We start from the raw sequence: 26,006 nt of genomic DNA, 5'->3' as shown, positions 1-26,006 counted from the left end.
TGGAACAAAATCCCGGTACATGTGAGGCAGAGCACCTCGCTGGCCTTGTTCAAGAGGAATCTTGACCAATGGATGGGAGATCGCAGATATACCCCAGGGATTACTTCAGTGTCACTGCTTGACAGAGGCACAGAAAAATGATAGGCATAGTTTTTATTCAAACTAAAGGGGTGGCGAAAGCCACATAACTATGGGCTAGGCTTATAAATGCCCTTGGGCAGATAGCTTAGTATGAACCTATGAACCTATGTCAAATGGGGCAATTCTATATATGGACCTTCCAAAATTAACCTACACATGTTGCACTCTCCACATTTGAACATACCCTGTAGTTTGTATGTGAAAAACACATCTGAAAAAACAGTGTCATCACCTTTTTGTAAGAGTTCTTTCAAATTGTGTTCATTTCTGTATACAAATTTAGGTCTTTCCCCTACAGTTTTGAGTAACTTCTGATTGCCCTCAATTATTTTCCAGTTTTTATATATAACTTTTCTAATAATACCTTTGTCTAATGTCATAGCCATACTAAAAAATAAATTGGCCTGACTTTTTGAGCTGCAGTTACCACTAAATGGAACTTTCAGAATGGGAGGATAGTGAGTCATCCTTTTATTAAAAATACTTTCAGATTGTTTTCTTAATTCATTTTCTTCATAACCCCTTTCAGTGAATAGCTTAATAATATACTCAAATTCCTCCAATAACATATATTCACTGGTCATATGGCATGCTCTAATAAACTGCCCTTTAGGTATGTTATTCTTAATAAATGTAGGATGCTGACTGGAAAAATATAAGTAACTATTTGTGAAGGTCTTCTTTCTATAAATTTTACTCATAAAAGTTTTGTTGTACAATCCCACTTTAAATTAACATCTAAGTAATTAATGTCAGTCCCTACATCACCTAGGACAAATTAAAAAAAAACTGATACTTCATTCAACTCATTTACAAAAGTTTTCACCATATTTTTCCCCCTGATATTACAAAAACTAAGTCATCAATGAATATTTTGTAGTACAACACATGAAATGTTTCCCTCAATGGTTCCAATACTAAATGTTCCCACCATCCCATCACAATGTTGGCAAAAGAGGGTGCCACTGGAGACCCGATGGCTACCCCTCTTACTTTGCAATATTTTTTTTTTATTTTACTTGTTATCAAGTAATACTTCCAACAACTCACAGTGAAAATTGAGAGTTTCGTTTGAAACTTCTGAATACTTATTCAAAAAAGCCCTAACATATTGAATACCTACACCGTGTGGAATGGTGGTATAAAGAGAAACTACATCCATTGTAAACATAATGTGTGTACTGGGATCAAAAGTCACTACTTTACTAAATTCTCTAAAACTATTTACTGAGTCAACAGATATTGCCAACATACTGGCCGACAGATTCATGGCCAATTTTCCCCTCCCCCCAAAGGACCAATCACAAAACCAGAAGAATGCCAGGCAACCAGCATCACTGCAGCACAGGTTAAAGCTGCATTGTCCAAGGCAAAGAATACAGCTTCCATGGGACCCGACAATATCCCTGGCTGTGTTCTGCATGGTATTGTGCACTCACAGCCTCACCTCAGGCTTTGTCCCTACTGAATGGTGCACAGCTGCAGTCATTCCTCTCCATACAGGGGAAGCGACTACAGAACCTGGAAATTATCACTCCATTAGCCTGATGAGTCTGATATGTAAGGATATGGAATGCATCATCATGGACCTAATTAATAAAGATATAAGGAATCTCCAAACTCTAGATCCCATGCAATTTGGTTTTGTGAAAGGTAGATCATGCCTGCTCAACCTGGTCAACTTTTTTGAGATAGTCATCAGAGCTGTGGATGAGGATAAGCCAGTTCATACAGCCTACCTCGATATGGCCAAGGCCTTTGATACCATTTCTCACTCAGGAATCATTGATAAACTTACCAAATTAGGCATTAACCCCTATATCAGTAGGTGGGCTGCAAATTGGCTCACAGATAGAACCCACAGTGTGAAAGTAGCGGACTCCAAGTCGACTGCCAACCAGTCACGAGTGGAGTCCCACAGGGTTCGGTCTTATGTCCTCTCCTGTTTAGCATCTACTTCTCAGAAGTCCAGGCCAACACAGAGAGACTCTGGCTGACCAAGTTCTTGGACGTCTGGAAGCTATTATTAACTCCCCAAGTGATGCAGACATCCTACAGAAAGGCCTCACTAAAACCAATGACTGGTGTCTAAACCATAGTCTTAAGCTTAATGCCAAAAAATGGGTCATCATCCCCTTTGGGAAAAACTCAGTTCCCACTAATTACCACATCAATGGGAGCCCATTGAACACTGAAGGCATTATATGAGATCTGGGGACACAGGTTGCTACTGTGGCAGAAGGTCCGTCTATGTGGCACATCTCATTACCAAGGGTTTTGCATCCAGGAAGAAAGAGGTCATCACCTGTCTCTACTCTTCCCTCATTAGACCAATCATTGAGTATAATGCCCCCTTTGGTATGTACCTCACTAGACACCTGCAACAACTGGGAGGCCACAAAAGTACCTCACAAAGAGGATCCTTGGCCTTAAACACATGTCCTACATGGACATACTCAAAAAACTCCAGCTATTCTCTGTCTCATATCATCTACTAAGAGGCGATCTCTGCTTGACTTACAAAGCCATGTCTGACCCAGCCCTGTTAAAAATGCTACATCTAAAGAAATCCCTCCGCACCATATGCTCCAGAGACCTCAACCTCATTACGACAATCAACAGAACATGCTGGAAGGACTGGTTCATAATCCGGAGACTGCCCATGCTCCGGAACAGACTTCCCATACATGTCAAGCAGATCACCTCACTGGCCCTCTTCAAGAGAAATCTTGATGAGTGGATGGGAAAAAGAAAGTTCACCCTTGGGATCACTCCAGTGGCTCTACTTGACAGAGGCACTGGTATCTAACGTCGGCGGCATGATGTCAGGGTACTTCTATGGGCTAGGCTTGTAAATGCTCCAGGGCCATTATCCTAGTACACACCTATGAACCTGTGTACACATACTATCAGTACAGTAATTGTTTCTTTACAGGATAGTCCCCAACAGCAGTGCACAGAATTTGTCTAACATGCTGCATCAAAAACAGCTTGATCAGATGAACAGAATGCAGCTATATTGCTCTTCAGGCACAAAGCTCCCAGATCCACAGTGACAGTCCAGTCATAGGAAGAGAGGGGAGAGAGGGAGCAGATGTTGAGAGGGAGGAACAGGTGAGAATGTGAGTACTGTGACAGACAGAGGAGTGACCAGAGAATGGCAAAGTAGGAAGAAGTGTAAAAAGTACAGTGAAATAGGCATAAAGGTGAAAGGTAAGGGGGGAGCAGTGACCAGAGAGGACCAGGGAGTGATCCTGAGTGTACTATGGACTAAGAATAATTAAAGGGAATTTGAAGGTAGTGACAACTACATCAGTCACACCCTGCACTTTGCTTTAGATATTGTAAGAGTTTAACTATGCATGGAATGTAAACACTGAAAAACACAATATCAGTATAAATGATGAAACATAAGACTAACTGAACACAATACAAGGACTAATTTTATGATATGAAAATACATATTAATATGTTCATTGTTAAATTATGTTACAGTAACAATCAGTGTGTGAATGTGATTGGATCTTTTAAGAATCTTTAAGGATCATATATTTGTTAGCTAATTATTAGTCTTGATTATGAATACTTCAGTCTGATGTTCTTATAGAGATGAAAGCACTCACAACGATGTTATTAAAAAGCAAGTCGATATCCTCATTTTGTGTACAGTTAATTTTTTTATGTACAGAATGATGCCATGAATGTTCTGTAACTGAGACAGAAGTTGGTCCGGGCAGTGGGAGTTAGAAGAATTCCCTGACTGTAGTTTGTAAACTCATTCTAGGGTAGTACAGAATGACTGCACCACTTCTAGCAGATCTAAGGTTATATCCAGGCGATCTACAGTATAAGGTATCGCCAAGAAGAGGGTATTAGTAAAGGTGCAGAGTATTAAAGCTGATAAGGCTTTGCACTAGGTCTGCTCATTGGGTCTTCCCTTTCTCTAACTGGTAACCAGTTAGTTGTCATACATTGGTACAGTGATGTTTCAGCTTTGGAAACATCAATATAATTCAAGAAAGACGGGAGGCCTGGAGAATTTAAAGTTCTGTTTCAGAGTAGTAAACAGGAAGAGGAATGCAATATTCAAAAGTTGTTTAAGCACACCTTGTTGCATACTGCATTTCAAAAGTAATTTGTTTAAAGATTTTTCTTATCATGGCAAATTGAGCACCTTCCTTTTGCTTTTAGAAGTAGAATATGATATTGGGGGAAAGAGGAGTGTCTAACAAAATACTAACGTAACTTAAAGGTTTGGTCATTCTCTAGCTGATCTGATCTCCATCAGTAGTTGATATTTTTTAGGTGCAGCAAACACAATAGACTTGTATTTAATATTGGTAATAAGATGTTTAGAGGTGACTTGATCTTTATATTATTTTATGTAGTGTTTATCATGCCATCAGCATACATGATGACTTTTTATAGTGATAAGATTAAGGATTATGAAGCTAAGCAGTAAGATTAGCACTGGTCCCAGTATTAAGCCTTGTGGTACTTCACAGAGAAAGCGCATGGCTGATGCCAGTGAGGTTCTGACATTTACTTACATGGTCCTGTTAGCTAAATAATATGAAAAACAGAAATGAATTTGCTAGGCCAGCAGTCTGGAGGACCTGAATAAATAAGGAATGGTGTCTGAATATGGCACATTTTGTTTTAACATTACTTATACTCTATAATAGGTGGTCTTTTAGGGAACCATACAAGTCAAGGTGCTGTGGACATTAATGTATCCAGGTTGGCTTCTGCTTATTTGTACTTCAGATTTGTTTAGATAGTGAATTAGTTAAACTCAGATGGGCCTCTCCAGAATTTTAGGTAGCACAGGAAGAAAATGCACCTGTAATAACATGGTTGATTGTGGTTGCTGATATTCAGTATGGGAATGGCAGTGGTTCACATCTATTTTGGAGGAATTGCAAAGAGTAAGTCAGCCAAATGCTGGAACATCTGCTCCCCAGCAAGAGAAAATGTAACTGCAACTGAAAAAGAAGTGCAGACAGGTAGAATTCAGTAAGAAGATCAACTATGTGGGGTCAATAGTTTTTTTATGAAATTTTATTGGGGTTATCTACCTGCTTGGGTCATAAAGAAATATTTGATAGAAACTTTAAGATTTCTCTGTTTGTGAAACACCTAAAGTGGAAGGGAGGATAGGGGTGGGAAAAGAGAAGACATAGAAGGTGGCAGTATATTCCTTAGGGGAGACAGAGGCTTCTTCTCATAGGAGGCATGCAACTTCCTCAGGAACCTGAGTAGATTGTGAGATGTCTTTAATGTAATGCAGGGCAGTGTCTTAAACTGTTCAGTGAATCTTGATTCCCTTAAAGAAGTTTTTAGAATTTGAGAGTGTGGCGTTCCTGAAATACATTTTTTTCACAAGTCGTAAAGTGACTGGATGACCTATATTTAGATGTAAAGTCTTTTCTTTCTTAATGTTTCCTGATGGAAGCTACTAGCTCTGTAGTGCTTTAAGGTCTGATGTCATCCATGGGAATTTCTAACTCCCAATGCACTTAGTAAGGAGAGAGAAGTATATATTTGTACTTCAGCACAGAAAGCTTCCCTATGGAAATATACATATACAATTAAGTATGGGGTACAAGTCAATATGAGTTAGTTCTTTAGTAAGTAATTTTACTTCCATAAAGGAAAGGCTTTGGTTGTGACAATTATGGGTGGAGATTACGTCTTTTGCCTCACTAATTAAAAGCTAGTGGGAGTTACTATAAAGGGAACAAACTTGTAATTGATGGACCTTATAAGGAATGCTGGGGCATTCTCCAGTAGTGACAACATTCTAGATTTAGGGTCTTGTCAGCAAAACAAATCATTGTTGTCTTCAAAATGGGGCCTATATATTGTTTTAAGGCCCCATTTGTTTAATGAGGAGGAAAATGCATCTAGTGTCAGCAGCTATAATTAAATGTCATGCTCTGCCTCCTAGTGAGCTTTTATTCACTACTCATCTAGGGTCATGAGTCATGTGAAATACATTTTTCCATAATTTCATAATGCATTTTTTTATGAGCAGTATAACTTTTCCACCAGTCTTGTTTCATGAACTGTCACACTGAATGCTTGAATAGTATGGTTACTGAATCTTAATTTGTGGAATCATTGGGTTTAACCCAGTTTCAGATATCCCAACAATTGTTGGGTAAAAGCCAATCTGCAGTTTCCTTTGTTTTATTTTATATGAAACCAGGATCAGCATGGGAAATAATCAGATCGTGCAGAATAAGGTCAGGGCCTGAGTGAACCTCTGCACTGCCAGGAAGGACACCAGCTTGCCAAACATGGGACCTAGGCTACTTTTAAGATAGGGCCAGCATTTTGTAGTGTCCAGGCTAACAAGTAATAAAAGATTTACAGAAGAAGAGTAACAGAGCACAAAGTTGTTTTGAAGTATAGCTGTACTGAAATGTATTTTGCATAATGTCTAGGTTAAAAATGTTATAGTGAATGAAAAAGCTTCATAGGACTGAGGAGAGAAAACTGTATATGTTGATTATAAATTATATTCTAGGGCCCTCACTTGAAAAGTTGAATTTACGTGAACAAGGAGGTATAAAGAATAGGAAGGAAACTAAAGTAAGCAGTGTAATGATGTAAGCAGTGTAATGATGTAAGCATTGTAATGATGTAAGCAGTGTAATGATGTAAGCAGTGTAATGATGTAAGCATTGTAATGATGTAAGCAGTGTAATGATGTAAGCAGTGTAATGATGTAAGCATTGTAATGATGTAAGCAGTGTAATGATGTAAGCAGTGTAATGATGGCAGTGGTGGTGGGAAGCTTAATGATAGGTTTCGTGGCTGAAAGCTAAACTAGTTCAGGGAGACAGTAAGCTTGGTTTGGGGGAAGTGCTGGAACAATGGAGTAAGTATAATTTGAGAGGTTTAGCTATAAATCAGCAGTATCCTGTGGGTGGTTATTATCTGGAAAATATCTGCTGAGGCAGTTAATACAGTTACAGATATAAGGACTTTTGGTTTTGACTATGAACAAAAGTAAGGTCTTGAGTGGCACAAGTTTGCGATAACTATGTGGTTTTATGGTATTGAGACACTATAACTATAACATTGTATTCATTTTTTAGGGGTAGTAATAGCTTTATTTTTGTACTGTGGTATATCTGGATTGTTGTATGAACCCTTTAAAAGAGCCCACTTTCTAGAAGCAAAGATAAAGTGCTGCTCTTGGCGAGGTAAAAAGGTATACTTTGGGTTAAAAACAATGTAAATCAGCCAAATGAAGGAACGTCTGCTCGCTAACAAGAAAATGTAATTGCAAACGAGAAAGAGGTACATGCATCAATGATTACAGTGCTAAGTAAACATTAATTCAGGAATAAGACATCTATAAAAGTCAGAGAAGCAGCAAATATTAGTGTTATAATTTTAATACAGTACAGTCACCCTAGTACAAGCCCCCTGATCAGAAGGTTGCTCTCAGTAATGTGACATTATCACAAAGTAGATCAGTAATATAGCAATCTGTGATAGTATTACAGTGCATGTCAGTAGTATAGTAATCTGTGACATTATCACAATGTAGATCAGTAATATAGTAATCTGTGATAGTATTGCAGTGCATGTCAGTAGTATAGTAATCTGTGATATTATCACAATGTAGATCAGTAATATAGTAATCTGTGAAAGTATTACAGTGCATGTCAGTAGTATAGTAATCTGTGACATCACAATGTAGATCAGTAATATAGTAATCTGTGATAGTATTGCAGTGCATGTCAGTAGTATAGTAATCTGTGATATTATCACAATGTGGATCAGTAATATAGTAATCTGTGATAGTATTACAGTGCATTGCAGTGCATGTCAGTAGTATAGTAATCTGTGATATTATCACAATGTGGATCAGTAATATAGTAATCTGTGATAGTATTACAGTGCATGTCAGTAGTATAGTAATCTGTGACTTTATCACAATGTAGATCAGTAATATAGTAATCTGTGATAGTATTGCAGTGCATGTCAGTAGTATAGTAGTGTGTGATATTATCAAAATTTAAATCAGTAATACAGTAACTTGTGATTGTATTGCAATACATATCAGCAGGCGAAGTTATCACAGTGGTAGCAAAGTGGTAGCAAAGCAGGAAAGTGCTTCTTTCACCACAGCTGTATTTACCAGCACTAAATAGTTCCTTTCAGTTAAGTAATTCTATCACCACAGATGTGAAAGGAAGGTTGACAGAGCTCACCTCAATTCAGCAAGTGGCATAGATTCTGTACCTGATAGGCAGATGACAATGTACAGAGACCCAGTACTGAGCAGAAGAGTGACAGACGCTACTTGGGAAGTAGTGCTTTTACATTGTTTAGTTAGCCTCCTTATGTGCCTAGCTTCTGCAGTGCCAAGGCTCCTAAATGAACCCCAGATGTCTGGGTCACAGTGAGGGTTCCCTCCCTCTGCACCACTGAGCGAAGCATAATAATAATATTGTTCCTCAACAGGAATGAAATGCAACCTTATGAACAGTAAGAAAAACATCTGTACAATATCACTATAAGCAAATTGGTTGCTGATGTCTTATGTCATAGTGTGTGTTTTGTAAATGTAGTACTGTAGTGTACTACAGTTGTCTAATTTAATAGATTAGAACGAGTCTCTGATCTTGTAACCAAACATGGCTACAAAATTACCCTTGTGAAAATAATTTCTTGACAGCAGATACAAGAAACATAAAGAAAACGTAAGGCACAACTATGGAATGCTTACAACATTGATTATGCATTCTAAGTGCATTATATTCCTAGTCTGCAGATATCCAGAGCCATATTTTACAGTTGTGAATTATCTCAAATTTCTGTTGTTTCAGTGTAACTGCATTACATTCACATGGCTTCTAATTTACTTGTATTGCCTCTTCCCAAGGTCAAGGCTGCAAAGGGTCATGTATGAAAAAGGTCCACTTATGTTATATGTCTACAATGTAGAAACTGAGGTTGATTTAGGAGGTATGAGGTGCGTTCATGCTTATCACTATATTCAAATTTCTGCTTGCTGCCAAAACTCTGTGTATGTATCAACTGACTGAAGAATCTAAAGTCTCTACCGTACAGTGTAATGTTGGTGTGCAGTGTGCTTAGAACCTGATAAGTCATTCTTAAGCTAAAACTCACGGTGCCAGCTTTTCCTTGTGAAAATAGTGATGTAAAGGTCACCTATAAGTGTACCTGCAGATAAGGATAGTGTGGGCAAGTACCTTGGAAATTCCCAGTCTCAGAGGTAATGAAAGAAGTTAGGGAAAACAGGATGGTGCTTTCTGTCCCAGTTCCTCTATTGCCTGCACCATTTTCAGACATGCATTTAGTCATTTTTTAAACGGGTAGCCAGTACGTAACTAAATAAATCCCTTGGATTTTATAAGCATGGATTTTATTGATATACTTTTTTCACAGCCCTTACACTGGGCATATTGACTTGCAGTAGTCAATGTCAAGGTTCAACAGGCAGCTTTGTACCTCATACTTCCTACTCCATGTTATGTTTGCCTGACTGGAAGCTGTAGTCCATGATAATGTGCCCCTGGAAGCTCTCTCTGATGCATTATGATGTCAGTGTAAGCTGTGTCTGAAATGATAGAGTGGATCTCAGCTGTATCAGCTGAAGCTACAGATCAGTTTGGCATGTCCAAGCTAACTGTTATTGCAGTATGCCAGAATTTGTGTTTCATTTGTTAATCAGATATGTACATTGTGATATGTCAGTGGAAGCTCTGGTGTGGTGTGTGGAAGTTAATCAATGCATTTCCTGAAACCACAACTTGATCAACAGACTTTCCAAAACGTTATAGTTTTGGTAGAAATTGGAAATTAGAGATAGACATACAAAACATTTTAGCTTTTTTCCAACAGTTAGAAACCTATGTTCTCCAGGCTGGTGGATGTACCTCCCTACAGAAAGACTGAAATCAACTCTGAGATCATCGTGCCACTCTAGAAAGAAAAATACTGACTTTCTGTTGTAGTCTAAGTGAAAACAGTTCTGTAGGTCCAGAGGTTCATATTTAGATACTAGGCTATCAGTCATCAGACCATTAACAGTCCAAACTAGAACACTCAACACTAACCTTTCAACCTCCTAGCCCAAAAAATCTGCACTAATGGGGGTCAAAGGTCCAAAAATGGAGCAGACTTTAAATATTTGTTTTATTAACTTAGAAAATTGATCAAATAACTGGTTTTAACAAAGGTTTGCAGTATTAAGTGAAGACAAAAGCTAATGTTCACCAGAAGACAATTTAATGAAGCGCTTTTCGTCTGCACTGTGTGCAGACTTCTTCAGACATACAAAAAACCTTTTAAAAACTTCCTTTAAAAAACATTTAAACTGGTATAATGAACCACTCATAACACACAATTAAATAAGGTGATTAATTAGAGCTGCTGCATTGATTGTTAGCATGCACCATAAAGTAAGTTCAAAGTAAACTTTTATGCAAGACCCTCCATGAATAACTGGAACAGTGATTGTCAAACACACTAAAGAAACTTCATAACAAAAGCATAAACTTAAAAATTAACACAGTAAAAGTGAACAAAAGTTCACAAACCAAAACTCATACTAAAATTTTAAACTTATCTAACAAATAAAATAAAACAAACAAACGTATGTAAGCAAATTACAGCAGATATATACATAGTTCATTAATGGTAAGCCAAGGAAGTTACTTAACCATGATATCTTACCCTCACCTTTTCAAACTTTTCAATTTAAGAATACTGCTTATAGAGCAGGACTCATTGAGACCTGGGAAGATACAAGCATTCAGTTTGATTTGCCAAGTTAGCTCTAATTCTTCTAACAAGAGGTGTAAGGGTGCGCCCCTTCTGTCATTATTCACCTGGTCTATTACTAGAAATTTGAAACTATGATTCTTATATTTTAAAGTATGTTTGACTTGTGCATTGTCCAATTTGTTCCTAGTTATTACATATTGATGTTCATAAATGCGTTCACGGTGCCTACGCTCAGTTTTTCGAACATAGAACGCAGGGCAACCTTGACATACTGCCATATACACCACCATTTTGGAGTTACAATTATACCTGCTCCTTACCTTACATTGAAAGTTCTGTGTAGTGACTCTGTTAGTCTCTATTATGTATTTACAGTAATTGCAACTTTGGCATTTGTACATGCCAGCAGTTCTCGTAAAGTTAGAAACAGGTTGTTCTAACAGTGACTTCAAGTTCTTACCCCTTCTAAACGTAATAATGGGGTGGTCACCAACTTTAGTTGCAAAAGTGGGATTACTCATGAATAATGCCCAATTTTTCTTTATGCTCTCAATACATTGATAATTAGATGAATTAAATGTGAAAATGAGTTTCGGACCAAAGTATGAAGGTTTGTCCAAGTGGATTACAGTACACCCTTCTGTTGGTGAAAGGGTGTTGGTGCCTTGGTTCAGCTAATGGTGTTTTATGGTCAATAAGGGTTTATAAATGCCATTAAGTCTTTTAACTGTAACTTCCCTAACTAGTTCATCAAGGAGTTTTATAGGGTATCCTCTATGTGTGAACATACTCGTAAGTAGTTCACATTCTTTGTGGAAGTCATCATCTTGACTCACTATACGGGCTACTCTAACAAGTTGACCTTTTATCACTGATTGTTTCTGATGACTAGGGTGACAACTTGTAAAATGCAAGAAGGAATTCAAGTATGTGGTTTTCCTATGAATGTTAGCTACAAAATTACACGCTTCACGATTTTTCGACAATAAGATGTCTAAATAAGTTGTAGTTACATCACTATAAGAAGAAATGAAGCTCAAAAAGTGTGTAGAGTTATTGAATTTATCCAACATCATGTTACTGATGTTGACATCACCTTTAACTAAAATAAAAATGTCGTCCAAATAGCGAGTGTAAAATGTGATGTATTTCATTAGTTCAGGATCCTTAAACACAAACTCGGTTTCCCAGTGTGCCATGACTGCATTAGCTTTGCTCGCCCCACAAGGGGAGCCAATGGCAACACCCACTTTTTGCAAGTAAAAATTCTGACCAAACATGAAAAAGTTATTGTACAAAATTATTTCAAGTAGTTCTACGACCACAGAAATTTCCATTTTGGTGGCTCCATTTTTCTTGAGCACTAAAATTACCCATTCAATGCCAGTGTCATGTGGTATACAAGTGTAAAGGTCCTTTACGTCGACCGCGAGGAAGTTGTTACTTGTATCAAATGCTAGCTTATCAATTTTCTCAAGGAAAGACCATGAGTCCTTGCAAATTTGAGTTTCAAAAACGAGATATTTCTGTAGTATAGAGTCAACAAACTTGGCACATGGGTAGGTAGGAGAACCACGACCATCAGCTAATGGTCTCATTGGAGGATCAGTGATGCTTTTATGAATTTTTGGTATACCAAAAAGGTACGGAAAACTTGGGTAAGTAGTGGTCATATAGTTGAACATTTTTTGTTCAATCCTACCTTCAACAAACATGTCCTCTATGCTTCTCTTTATGGATCTATATGCTCTATTCACCTCAGAAAGTGAACTAAGTGAGTATGAAGGACTGTCTAGAAGTTGAACCATGCATTCATGGTAATCTGGATTATCAAAAATTACTAGCCCGCCACCCTTGTCGGGCTTACAAATGTGTATATCTTGCATTCGAATATAATCAAGGTGTTCACGTTCAACTTTACTAATATGGTCATTCCTTTTAGGCTTATAAGTCTGCTTAACTCCTTGCCTGATGTCTAACTCGCACATCTGCTCAAAAATCTGTACTAGTGGGTGCAAGGGGGGGTTATATGTACTGGCAATTCTAAATGGGTCAATATCTATTCTATCAACACTGGCACCCATCATCAAGTTAAAATTCAATTTCCGTGAAAATAACTTGACGTCAATGATAGTCTTAACCAAGTCAAATTTCTATTCGGGGACGTATGTGTAACCTTTAGATAGAAATTCAACGAGGTCAGCAGACACAGCAACCGAAGAAAAATTATACACTTTAAAATCACCTGTAGAGTTTATAATAATGTCAGGCTTAGTTGTTTCCCTGCTAATGACACTGTTGTCTAATCTATTATCCAAGGAATCACCATCATACAGTTCCAAGTCACTTAAAGTTAAGCTATTATCAGTGAAGTGAGAATTATTATTTACTAAATGGAGGTTGTGATTGTCAAAATCAATGTTGGCATCAGAAAGTGTGATAAGGTCAACAGTTAGATCAGAGTCTCTGAGTACTGCACAGTCCATAAAGGTTAAGTCCTGTATGTCTTGGACCTCTGCTTGTTTGCCCTGCTTTGGGCAAAGTTGTTCTGTTGTTTGGGCCTGGTTCCAGTCTGATGGGCATCCTGAAAATTTGAATTCTGTTGTGTGAGGGTACCTTGTGATTGATTGTGATTGTGTAACCTCTCACTTCTCCTCATTTCATTTTGTAACTGTAGATTGTCATTATTTGAACCCAAGTTCTCATTATGTGAGGCACTGTTGGTGTTAGCCCTCGAATTGTCATTTTGAATCACATGTGTAACTGCATTTTCCACTGCATGTACAGGGGCTCCATTCAGTGGACGCTTAAAACCATGCCATACTTGTGCAGATGATAAAATAGGATATGCAGTATTGTCTTTGTATGCTTTAAGGTCACGGTCCAGCTTTTTAACTTTATTGTTCTTAAGCTTACCCAAATATTGGTTGATACTAGAGAAAATACGGCTGTATTCGTATTTGTAGTGGCCAAATTCAATATGATATTTAATGCTGGAATCTAACTCCGTAACCCTGATGTTAAGATCATTAACCCATATAGTGTAATGCTTGATCATCACTTCGAGTAATTCGAAGCCTTGCCGGTCAAACAAAGCCACCAATTCATTATAAAAGTTTGAATTAGTGACTGTACCAGTTGGAAACTGGGAGTGCCGTAACCCTTTAGGGACAATCTTGCATGAGAGGCACTCACGAAAATACGAAATTTTAAGTTGTAATTTCTTAAGCTTAACCAGCAAGCTAAGTCTTTGAGTTTGTCCACAATGTCAGGTGTTAAGTTAAAATCTAAAAGGTTACCTTGGCTACCATCTGGTCGTATATCGTTTGAAGATGTGAAAGTAAATGTGTCCGCTAACCAAGCACTGGAACACCCGTATAATTGCTGCCGTTGTCAATGAGCTTATTGCTAAGTTCTTGTATATGAGTCTCTGCTGGATTGTTTGTTGAGCTAGATGCATCCACTTGACTAGCTCCCATACTAAGAGGCTGATGACCCACAACCTCACAGTTGTTTTCTGCATCCGGTAAATTTTTAGTTAATACTGCTGGTTGATGGCAGGTTTGTACTGCCGGTAAAGTAGAAGAAGAAGCGTTTAAACATCCCGCCATTTCGGCTCGGTTGTTATCTTCGCTGGTAGATGGAAGCATATCACGGAGGGCTCATTGCTGTGTGTCAAGCTGCTCCAACCTGGCACACAAAGAATCCATCCTCGATAGGAGAGAATCCAGGGTGGAGGCATTAACAAGGTTGGAAACCGAAGCTGGTGCTGGGGTTACAGCACTATCACAGCCCTTAAGAAGTTCTGGTGTAGCGTTAGCCGAGAAGTCGCTAGGGCTACTTGCAAAACCTGAAGCCATAACAAACTGGAAATGTAAACAAAGATAAACACCAAAATGTCCAAACAAAGGTTTACAGTATTAAGCGAAGTCAAAAGCTAATGTTCACCAGAAGACAATTTAATGAAGCGCTTTTCGTCTGCACTGTGTGCAGACTTCTTCAGACATACAAAAAACCTTTTAAAAACTTCCTTTTGCATAAAAGTTTACTTTGAGCTTACTTTATGGTGCATGCTAGCAATCAATGCAGCAGCTCTAATTAATCACCTTAATTAATTGTGTGTTATGATTGGTTCATTATACCAGTTTAAATGTTTTTAAAATAAGTTTTTAAAATGTTTTTTGTAAGGCTGAAGAAGTCTGCACACAGTGCAGACGAAAAGCGCTTCATTAAATTGTCTTCTGGTGAACATTAGCTTTTGACTTCGCTTAACACTGCAAACCTTTGTTTGGACATTTTGGTGTTTATCTTTGTTTACATTTCCAGTTTGTTATGGCTTCAGGTTTTGCAAGTAGCCCTAGCGACTTCTCGGCTAACGCTACACCGGAACTTCTTAAGGGCTGTGATAGTGCTGCAACCCCAGCACCAGCTTCGGTTTCCAACCTTGTTAATGCCTCCACCCTGGATTCTCTCCTATCGAGGATGGATTCTTTGTATTCAAAGTTGGAGCAGCTTGACACACAACGAGCCCTCTGTGATTTGCTTCCATCTACCAGTGAAGATAACAACCGAGCCGAAATGGCGGGATGTTTAAACGCTTCTTCTTCTACTTTACCGGCAGTACAAACCTGCCATCAACCAGCAGTATTAACTAAAAATTTACCGGTTGCAGAAAACAACTGTGAAATTGTGGGTTGTCAGCCTCTTAGTATGGGAACTAGTCAAGCGGATGCGTCTAGCTCAACAAACAATCCAGCAGAGACTCATATACAAGAACTTAGCAATAAGCTCATTGACAACGGTAGCAATTATACGGGTGTTCCAGTGCTTGGTTAGCGGACACGTTTACTTTCACATCTTCAAACGATATACGACCAGAAAGTAGCCAAGGTAACCTTTTAGATTTTAACTTAACACCTGACATTGTCGTCAAACTCAAAGACTTAGATAGCTTGCTGGTTAAGCTTAAGAAATTACAACTTGAAATTTCGTATTTTCGTGAGTGCCTCTCATGCAAGATTGTCCCTAAAGGGTTACGGCGCTCCCAGTTTCCAACTGGTATAGTCACTAATTCTGACTTTTATAATGAATTGGTGACTCTGTTTGACCGGCAAGGCTTCGAGTTACTCGAAGAGATGATCAAGCATTACACTATATGGGTTAATGATCTTAACATCAGTGTTATGGAGTTAGATTCCAGCATTAAACATCATATTGAATTTGGCCACTACAAATACGAATACAGCCGTATTTTCTCTAGTATCAACCAATATTTGGGTAAGCTTAAGAACAATAAAGTTAAAAAGCTGGACCGTGACCTTAAAGCATACAAAGACAATACTGCATATCCTATTTTATCATCTGCACAAGTATGGCATGGTTTTAACCGTCCACTGAATGGAGCCCCTGTACATGCAGTGGAAAATGCAGTTACACATGTGATTCAATATGACAACTCAAGGGCTAACACCAACAGTGCCTCACATAATGAGAACTTGGGTTCAAATAATGACAATTTACAGTTACAAAATGAAGTGAGAGGTTACACAATCGCAATCAATCACAAGGTACCCTCACACAACAGAATTCGAATTTTCGGGATGCCCATCAGACTGGAACCAGGCCCAAACAGCAGAACAACCTTGCCCAAAGCAGGGCGAACAAGCAGAGGTCCAAGACATACAGGACTTAACCTTTATGGACTGTGCAGTACTCAGAGACTCTGATCTAACTGTTGACCTTATCACACTCTCTGATGCCAACATTGATTTTGACAATCACAACCTCCATTTAGTGAATAATAACTCTCACTTCACTGATAATAGCTTAACTTTAAGTGACTTGGAACTGTATGATGGTGATTCCTTGGACCATAGATTAGACAACAGTGTCATTAGCAGGGAAACAACTAAGCCTGACATTATTATAAACTCTACAGGCGATTTTAAAGTGTATAATTTTTCTTCAGTTGCTGTCCCTGCTGACCCCGTTGAATTTCTAGCTAAAGGTTACACATATGTCCCCGAACAGAAATTTGACTTGGTTAAGACTATCAATGACGTCAAGTTATTTTCACGGAAATTGAATTTTAACTTGATGATGTGTGCCAGTGTTAATAGAATAGATATTGACCCATTTAGAATTGCCAGTACATATAACCCCCCCTTGCACCCACTAGTACAGATTTTTGAGCAGATGTGCGAGTTAGACTTCAGGCAAGGAGTTAAGCAGACTTATAAGCCTAAAAGGAACAACTATATTAGTAAAGTTGAACGTGAACACCTTGATTATATTCGAATGCAAGATATACGCATTTGTAAGCCCGACAAGGGTGGTGGGCTGGTAATTTTTGATAATCCAGACTACCATGAATGCATGGTTCAACTTCTAGACAGTCCTTCATACTCACTTAGTTCACTTTCTGAGGTTAATAGAGCATATAGATCCATAAAGAGCAGGATAGAGGACATGTTTGTTGAAGGTAGGATTGAACAAAAAATGTTCAACTACATGACCACTACCTACCCAAGGTTTCCGTACCTTTTTGGTATACCAAAAATTCATAAAAGCATCACTGATCCTCCAATGAGACCATTAGTTGATGGTCGTGGTTCTCCTACCTAACCATGTGCCAAGTTTGTTGAGTCTATACTACAGAAATATCTCATTTTTGAAACTCAGATTTGCAAGGACTCATGGTCTTTCCTTGAGAAAATTGATAAGCTAGCATTTGATACAAGTAACAACTTCCTCACGGTCGACGTGAAGGACGTTTACACATGTATACCACATGACACTGGCATTGAATGGGTCATTTTAGTGCTCAAGAAAAATGGAGCCACCAAAATGGAAATTTCTGTGGTCGTGGAACTACTTGAAATAATTTTGTACAATAACTTTTTCATGTTTGGTCAGAATTTTTACTTGCAAAAAGTGGGTGTTGCCATGGGCTCCCCTTGTGGGACGAGCATAGCTAATGCAGTCATGGCACACTGGGAAACCGAGTTTGTGTTTAAGGATCCTGAACTAATGAAATACATCACATTTTACACTCGCTATTTGGACGACATTTTTATTTTAGTTAAAGATGATGTCAACATCAGTAACATGATGTTGGATAAATTCAATAACTCTACACACTTTTTGAGCTTCATTTCTTCTTATAGTGATGTAACTACAACTTATTTAGACATCTTATTGTCGAAAAATCGCGAAGCGTGTAATTTTGTAGCTAACATTCATAGGAAAACCACATACTCAAATTCCTTCTTGCATTTTACAAGTTGTCACCCTAGTCATCAGAAACGATCAGTGATAAAAGGTCATCTTGTTAGAGCAGCCCGTATAGTGAGTCAAGATGATGACTTCTACAAAGAATGTGAACTACTTACGAGTATGTTCACACATAGAGGATACCCTATAAAACTCCTTGATGAACTAGTTAAGGAAGTTACAGTTAAAAGACTTAATGGCATTTATAAACCCTTATTGACCATAAAACACCATTAGTTGAACCAAGGCACCAACACCCATTCACCAACAGAAGGGTGTACTGTAATCCACTTGGGCAAACCTTCATACTTTGGTCCAAAACTAATTTTGACATTTAATTCATCTAGTTATCAATGTACTGAGACCATAAAGAAGAATTGGGCATTATTCATGAGTAATCCCACTTTTGCAACTAAAGTTGGTGACCACCCCATTATTACGTTTAGAAGGGGTAAGAACTTGAAGTCACTGTTAGAACAACCTGTTTCTAACTTTACGAGAACTGCTGGCATGTACAAATGCCAAAGTTGCAATTACTGTAAATACATAATAGAGACTAACAGAGTCACTACACAGAACTTTCAATGTAAGGTAAGGAGCAGGTATAATTGTAACTCCAAAATGGTGGTGTATATGGCAGTATGTCAAGGTTGCCCTGCGTTATATATTGAAAAAATTGAGTGTCGGCTGCATGAATGCATTTATAAACATCAATATGCAATAACTAGGAACAAATTGGACAATGCACTAGCCAAACATACTTTAAAATATAAGAATCATAGTTTCAAATTTCTAGTAATAGACCAGGTGAATAATGACAGAAGGGGCGCACCCTTACACCTCTTGTTAGAAGAATTAGAACTAACCTGGCAAATCAAACTGAATGCTTGTAAATCTTTCCAGGTCTCAATGAGTCCTGCTCTATAAGCAGTATTCTTAAATTGAAAAGTTTGAAAAGGTGAGGGTAAGATATCATGGTTATGTAACTTCCTTGGCTTACCATTAATGAACTATGTATATATCTGCTGTAATTTTCTTACATACATTAGTTTGTTTTATTTTATCTGTTATACAAGTTTAAAATTTTAGTATGAGTTTTGGTTTGTGAACTTTTGTTCACTTTTACTGTATTAATTTTTAAGTTTATGCTTTTGTTATGAAGTTTCTTTAGTGTGTTTGACAATCACTGTTCCAGTTATTCATGGAAGGTTTTGCATAAAAGTTTACTTTGAGCTTAGTTTATGGTGCATGCTAACAATCAGTGCAGCAGCTCTAATTAATCACCTTAATTAGTTGTGTGTTATGATTGGTTCATTATACCAGTTTAAATGTTTTTAAACAAAGTTTTTAAAAGGTTTTTTGTATGTCTGAAGAAGTCTGCACACAGTGCAGACGAAAGGCGCCTCATTAAATTGTCTTCTGGTGAACATTAGCTTTTGACTTCGCTTAATACTGCAAACCTTTGTTTGGACATTTTGGTGTTTATCTTTGTTTACATTTCCAAATAACTGGTTTTACATTTGCATGCATTTTCTGTAGGACCTGAAGTCTGAAACTCAAATACCTGTCATAATCTAGTGAATTCAATCCCCAATAAAACACATTTTAAGAGGTACAGATCAAAAATATCAGACAAAAATCTGGACAGTCCGCAAAAATCAAGACAACTGAGGGGCATGACACCAAGACTTACTTCCTGCTCCAAAGAGGGGCAACAAGACAGACCTGGGGTCAATTTGTTAGTGCCCATCCAGTTGCCTAGATTAGTCTTGAATGTAGCTAGCGTCCTACTTTGCTTGATATGCTAGTGTACTTCACCCCATAGAGGCAAAATATGTTGCAATAAGAACCCCTTAAGTCAATATGTCCTATTAATTTGCTGAGAGAGATTGACACCTTTTGTATAAGTGTTTTGAGGAACAATTAGTTCTATGATGACATAATAGGTCTGGGGGAGTATTTCTACAACTTGAAGGCTTTGGAAGCAAGTAGTACATAGAAATTGGATGGCCTATCAGTCTGGATAACTAATGGACTTAAGGCATGTGACTTTTTTGGTTAGCAGTCTGAGGATTCTTCATTTGAATGAGCTGTTTTGATAAGCGCATACCAAAGAGAGCTCTGTACTCATTAATGGTAAGGGATGAGTACAATGGAAGCAGAAGTTCTGGTTCTGGATGACATGCCCTTGTTATTAGTTGGGCCACTTAGAAAGATTTTCCAACTAAAGCTGCAACATGATAATCAAAGGATAGGGAGTCATCCACAACGATACCTAGCTCTTAAATGACAAGTGTCATCCTTAAGGAAGGTATCATCTATATAGTATAATGAGGAATTATTTATTTTACCAAAGTTGACTCTGCTTCATTATTTGGCATTTACTTTGAGGCTATTATCCTTTCACATCAGTGGGTGGTTGAGCAACACCACCTAGTTTATAGTCATCAATGAATTTTGGTGACTGCAGACATGGGATACAGGCTTATATACCTGAAAAATATATGCCAAATACAAGAGAACTCAGCACCAAGCCTTGAGGAACCCCAGTTGAGGCATTTTACTTTTCAACGTGAGACCTCTGGAAATATGTATTCTATCCAAAAATCAATTTGTTCCTCTTGACAGGCTTCTGTAAAGGAAGAACTTTTGCTTCATAAACTGAATATTATACAATATGATTTCTCAACAGTGAAGATTTGGCATCACAGTGATGTAAATGCATTTGTGAAAGACGTGTATTACAGTGACATGCCATTCATGGTTATGGCCACACAAGATGCATCTAAGGGTACTACTGACATGTTCCTGGCTATATCTCACCTTGAAGTAGTGAACAACTAACTACTTGTGTGTTCAGTAACAGTGGAGAGAATTATTTTCATAAATTTATTGTCCGGGGAATGTATATATCACTTTACCACATTTGAAAAGCTTGGGATCCAATCTGGCAAGTTTCAAGATACTGTTTCTTACCTTAATATGTTTCCCCTTTTTTCCAATAATGAAGGCCATTTCAACCTCCCAGTCTACTTCCTAAAGGAAATAATACATGCAGTCAGCAGCAGAATGATGGCATTGATTGTTATGTAGAGAGTTCAGCATTAAATTACAACGTCTAACACATTAAATATCTGTCAGCCTGCTTTCAGCTGCAGATGTAATATCACACTATGGAAAAGGACAATTGACCAATTAAATTTAATAATTATTTGTTGTATCTCAAGCTACAAACTACACATTTAAGAGTAGGAGGATTAAGTCTTATTGAAGCATTACTTATCTCACCACAAGTTAGTTTAAGTTCTCAGTATCGTATATTCAATTTTTTTCTTAATGGCAGTAAGCATATTTCACCTATGTGCAGCCTGGACACAATCACCCATGAAACAACTACTTGATTACAGCTGATTGCAAACATAGCTAGCCTTCACATAAATACCACAGGACTTCCAAGATGGCTGCACACTGATCAACAGCATAACTTCAGCTCTCCCAGTGTGAAAACAGAAACTGAAAAAAAAGGAGTGCCATTGAAACTTAATTTAATTCAGTTATTGGCTAGTAAATACATTGCCTGGATGCCAGAAAAGAAGAAATTTGGAAAAAACAAATGAAGATCAACCAGAAAAGATGAAAAGAAAACACTGCCTGGGACGGATTCTGCAGCTGTTCAGCAAAAATCAGTTCAAGATTCAGTTTTGGTCGGTCTTCCAAGATGGCTGCAAAGTGAGTAACACCTTGACTGTAGCTCTCCCAGTGTCAAAACAGAAACTCAACAGAGAATATGTGTATATGATCAAGTTTCCAAAAACTCTAACATCAAAAAAATAAAATGAAAAGCAATTGAGTTATTCTCCAGGTCATGCCTAGACACTCAGTCTCTTTCTCACAGCCTGTCTCCATCTTAAAAGCAACCTTTGTCATCAGGTCTGTTGGTACCGGAGTGCCTCAACACTAAGGTTGATGTAATAAAGAAGGAGCTACAAAAAACGACTTTGTCCCTTTTGGAATATATGGCCAAAATGCACTCTTGAATGAAGAATATGGAGGCAGAGCTGTAGGATGGTTCTGACCATCTGCAGCACCATTTCGCCAAACTAGACACAGCTAAGTGGCAGCACGAAGCAGATGAGGCCAGACTGGAGTATACTGAGGCAAAGCTTACTGACCTGGAGGATCATCAGAGTATGAGCAGAAACATCATCATGGTGGTCCCAGAATAAGCCAAGTCCTGTGATTATGTCTCTTTTTATTAAACAAAAGTTAGGAAGAGTGGTTTTGTTTCAATCAACAGGACTTATTGATAGAATGTGCTCACAGAGTTTTCTCCTTAGTGGAGCAAATATCCAGGTTTTCAGATCTTTAAAAGTCCATTTCACCTACTATACCCTACAGGAGAGAATTTGGTGAACCAAGGAATTGGGAGCAAATAACTAGGCAGGGAAAAGTCATATAGTTTGATGGGGCAATCAAATGTTTGGATGCCAGGTTGAAGATTGCCTTCCCTACCAGGGATTAATAACAGATTATAAAGCACAGTGAAAGGGCTAGAGTAATGTTTAGTAAAAGACGAACTCTAGTTGATTTTATAGTTGAAGATAGAACACAATCTGTGGTTAAAAAGGGATAATTGGTAGGGCATGTGATGATATGAGATAGTGCCAGCTGTGCCACGGGTAGTAGGACAGTGCATGTGTAACATATGCCAGCATAGCTAGCTGGAGTTTTGTAAAGAATTACGTCATTTGACTATCAAAGTGATTTTTGTACAGATGCTTGTGTTAAAATGTATTTGTAAAGCTGTTTGCATTATAAATATATCAACAGTGGGTCCTGCTGACAGAAAAGAAGTATACATGTTTGTCAGGCTGTATTGTTGTAACTGCTGAAATGTATATATTTTAACAGAGGATACCGGAAGGGAAGGGGTTAAGTTCAGCCCAGCTAAGCTTTAAGAGAAATAGCCTGAAATTAAATGACTTGGCTTAAGCCTTAAAGATTCTGTCTCACAGGTCTGAATGCAGCCAGAGATGCAATATCTATGAAAAGCCTTTCTGCAGGAAGGCTAGAAGTGTTGCAATTGTTTTGTAGCTTCCAGATGCTGTATATAGACTTAAAGTTCTATGTGTGTATTGTGACTCATCTGTGCCATATCCTGGCTCAGTTGCTAGTGAGGGGTAGTGTGGGAATCACAGAGTCAGATGACCAGATGTGATGTCATTCTGTAGCCAGCATTGAAATGGTATTTAGATATCAGTGAGATATGTGTCAGTGGTACTCAGAATTTTATTAGACCTGACAAGAGACACTCATCTACTTTATCTTGCCATGCTCTAATAAGTAATAGGGGAACAGTAATTCCTCAGTCAATTAGGAAAATATAGTGAGACTAGCTAAACATTGTTTTTCCGTATCTGTCTGAGTCTTTCCATCTATGTTGTTCTTTATATCTCATGTGAACTGAAACTCTGGTGTTTTGGTGTTTATTGTAAATAGATATTCTGTATTTTCATGTTTTCTATTTTATTATTTATTATTAAATATATCTATACCTTTTATTGTGGCCAGTCTTTTTAGGAAATATTTAACCTTTGAGAATAATTGCATTTATTTAGTGGCACTGTGGCTCCACGTTCCTGAAAATCTTGCTGCTTGGCTTGGAAATGCTACCATCTGTATAAGTATTAATTTTATTAAGATTAACTGGGTACCCTAGTAAGAGCCTTAAAGTAGCTGGCTGGTGGCAGTGTATCTGCCTTATAGTCTGGGTGGAGGTAGCAAAGGGGGTAAGCTGTGCCATCCTTTCCCAGGTGTGTGTGTGTGTGTGTGTGTGTGTGTGTGTGTGTGTGTGTGTGTGTGTATGTGTGTGTGTGAAAATCAAATCTCAAAGAGAATGTGTGTGTCAGCTACTTTAAACAGGGACACTGAGAGCACTGAGTTCACAGAGTGGGTGGTGGAGGACTTGGCTTAGAACATCCGGCTAAAAACTTAGCTCTGTAGTGGTCAGTGGGGAGTCTTACTTGGGGCATGGAGATATACCTTTCAACCTCTTAATGCAAAAAATCTGGACAGAGTCTGACAGACTGCAGGTCAAAAATGGGGACATATTTTAAATATTGCTCTTATAAACTTAGAAAGTTGCTACAATAACAGGGTTTGTCTTAACATGCATTTTTCTGAAGGATATGAAATCTGAAATTCAAATGCATGTCATTATTTAGTGACTTCATTCCACAGATCATCTCAGTGATTTGCCAGAAAAATCACAACTTTTATGAGGAGCAGACCAGAAATATGAGGCAAAAATCTAGACATTCTGTGAAAATCTATACAGTTGAGAGGTATGCCTGGAGAGAAAGTCCAGCCCCAGGACTGGAGTGTGCAATCCCTGTGTTCTTAAGGGAAAATGTACTTCGTGCAGAAAGCTGCATTTGAAAACACTGTGTGTGTCTATTTTTTTTTCCTCAGTGAATGTTTCCCACCGGTATCAGTGGTGAGGATTAAGGCTCCTTGATCACTGGCGCAGAGGTGCGACTTCACAGGGCATGTAAAATAATGCATGATAACTATAAGAATCAATCAGAAGAGTATAGAAAAGGCTGGGAAATGAGAAGGGAAAGGCAATATACAAAGGAACAATTGGAGGATATTTGTATAGCTCCAGAGTATGCAACAATATCCAGAAGGCTTTAGATTTTTACATGGAAATGGTTGCATAGTTAGTTTTATATCCCAAGTAGAGTTCAGAGAATTTTTCCACATGTAGATAGCAATTGTTGGAGGTATGATGGGAAAGAGAGAGGGTACTTGGGAACATAATTTTTTTGAAAGTTACTTATACGCTATTTTCTCAGAAATGTTGAGCGAGCAAATTATTGTAACTTGGGAAATTGTTGTCTTGTGTTTGGATATAGAAACTGAATGGCCTAGACATAGTAAGGCCCTACTACGTTTAATGCTATTGTCTGCATAAAAAGCAATTACTCAAAAATGCAAATCAAATTGTAAACCAGCTATAACAGAATTTACATTAGGAAGGTTTGTGGTCTAGATTCTTGTGGCAGGAGAGTGTAGCCTACACCCTTCTAATCTGGGAATTGCTGCTGATGGTTTATTGTGCCTGTTATTCTAAGTGTCTTTGTTCTGGTTTAAGCAATTGGGTTCCAGACCAATTATTTCACATTAGGAAGTTTTGTGGTCTACACTCTTGTGGAAGTATTCTACTGAATTGCTGCTTTACTTAAACTGTTTTGTTGTTGTGACTGTGATTTTTTTGCAGTTTGAATTTCAAGTACTTCTGCATTTTATAGGATAGGCTAAATTCAGGCTTGCTGAATCTACACTGTTTGGTATCATTTGAGCACTAAAATCAGCCACCTTACATTAAGAAGGCCCCCTGCACCCTAGTGGTAGAAGTGTGCAGCCAAGGACCCATCTGAGTTGTGGATTGCTGGAATAAGACTCCGCCATGGGTTTTCTCTTTGGTTACTTCATTTAAAATCATTTAACTTTGTTTGTATTTAAGTGTGATGTTTGTGCGGCTTTGCACTCAGTTTACTCGAGCTGCTCAGAGACTGGTGACTTTAGCCAGAGTTCTGCAGTGAATCAGAACTAAATTCAAGGCATCCATTGAAATCTGCTGAAAAATAAGTATTTTTAAAGTCTACATTGGACTTTTAGAACAGTATTCTACCGAATTGCTGCTTTATTTAAGCTGTTTTTTTTTGCTTTTGTGACTGCGATTTTCTGTACTTTGAATTTCTAGTAGTTCTGCATTCTGCAGCATAGGCTAGATTCAGACTTGTTGAATCTAGACT

At 38.0% G+C, this 26,006-nt stretch overlaps 1 protein-coding gene across 2 annotated transcripts in view; it reads right to left on the bottom strand.

The window, feature by feature from the left end:
* LOC122811992 (fumarylacetoacetate hydrolase domain-containing protein 2-like) overlaps window positions 1-26,006 on the bottom strand; it is a 256,975-nt gene that overhangs the window by 149,907 nt on the left and 81,062 nt on the right. Inside the window, exon 4 of one of the 2 annotated variants that reach the window (XM_044084200.1) lies at window positions 21,163-21,222. The exons of the other annotated variant lie outside the window; for it this stretch is intronic. Coding sequence (XP_043940135.1) covers window positions 21,163-21,222 — 60 coding nt within the window. The remainder of the gene's footprint in view (window positions 1-21,162; window positions 21,223-26,006) is intronic. 2 annotated transcript variants of the gene reach the window in all.

Source organism: Protopterus annectens, chromosome 9.part0 (assembly GCF_019279795.1).
Source record: "Protopterus annectens isolate FY-2018-M chromosome 9.part0, PAN1.0, whole genome shotgun sequence".
Lineage (NCBI taxonomy): Eukaryota > Metazoa > Chordata > Ceratodontiformes > Protopteridae > Protopterus > Protopterus annectens.
The sequence above is the reverse complement of the archived record's forward strand: the minus strand, read 5'-3'. Positions and strand labels throughout refer to the sequence as shown.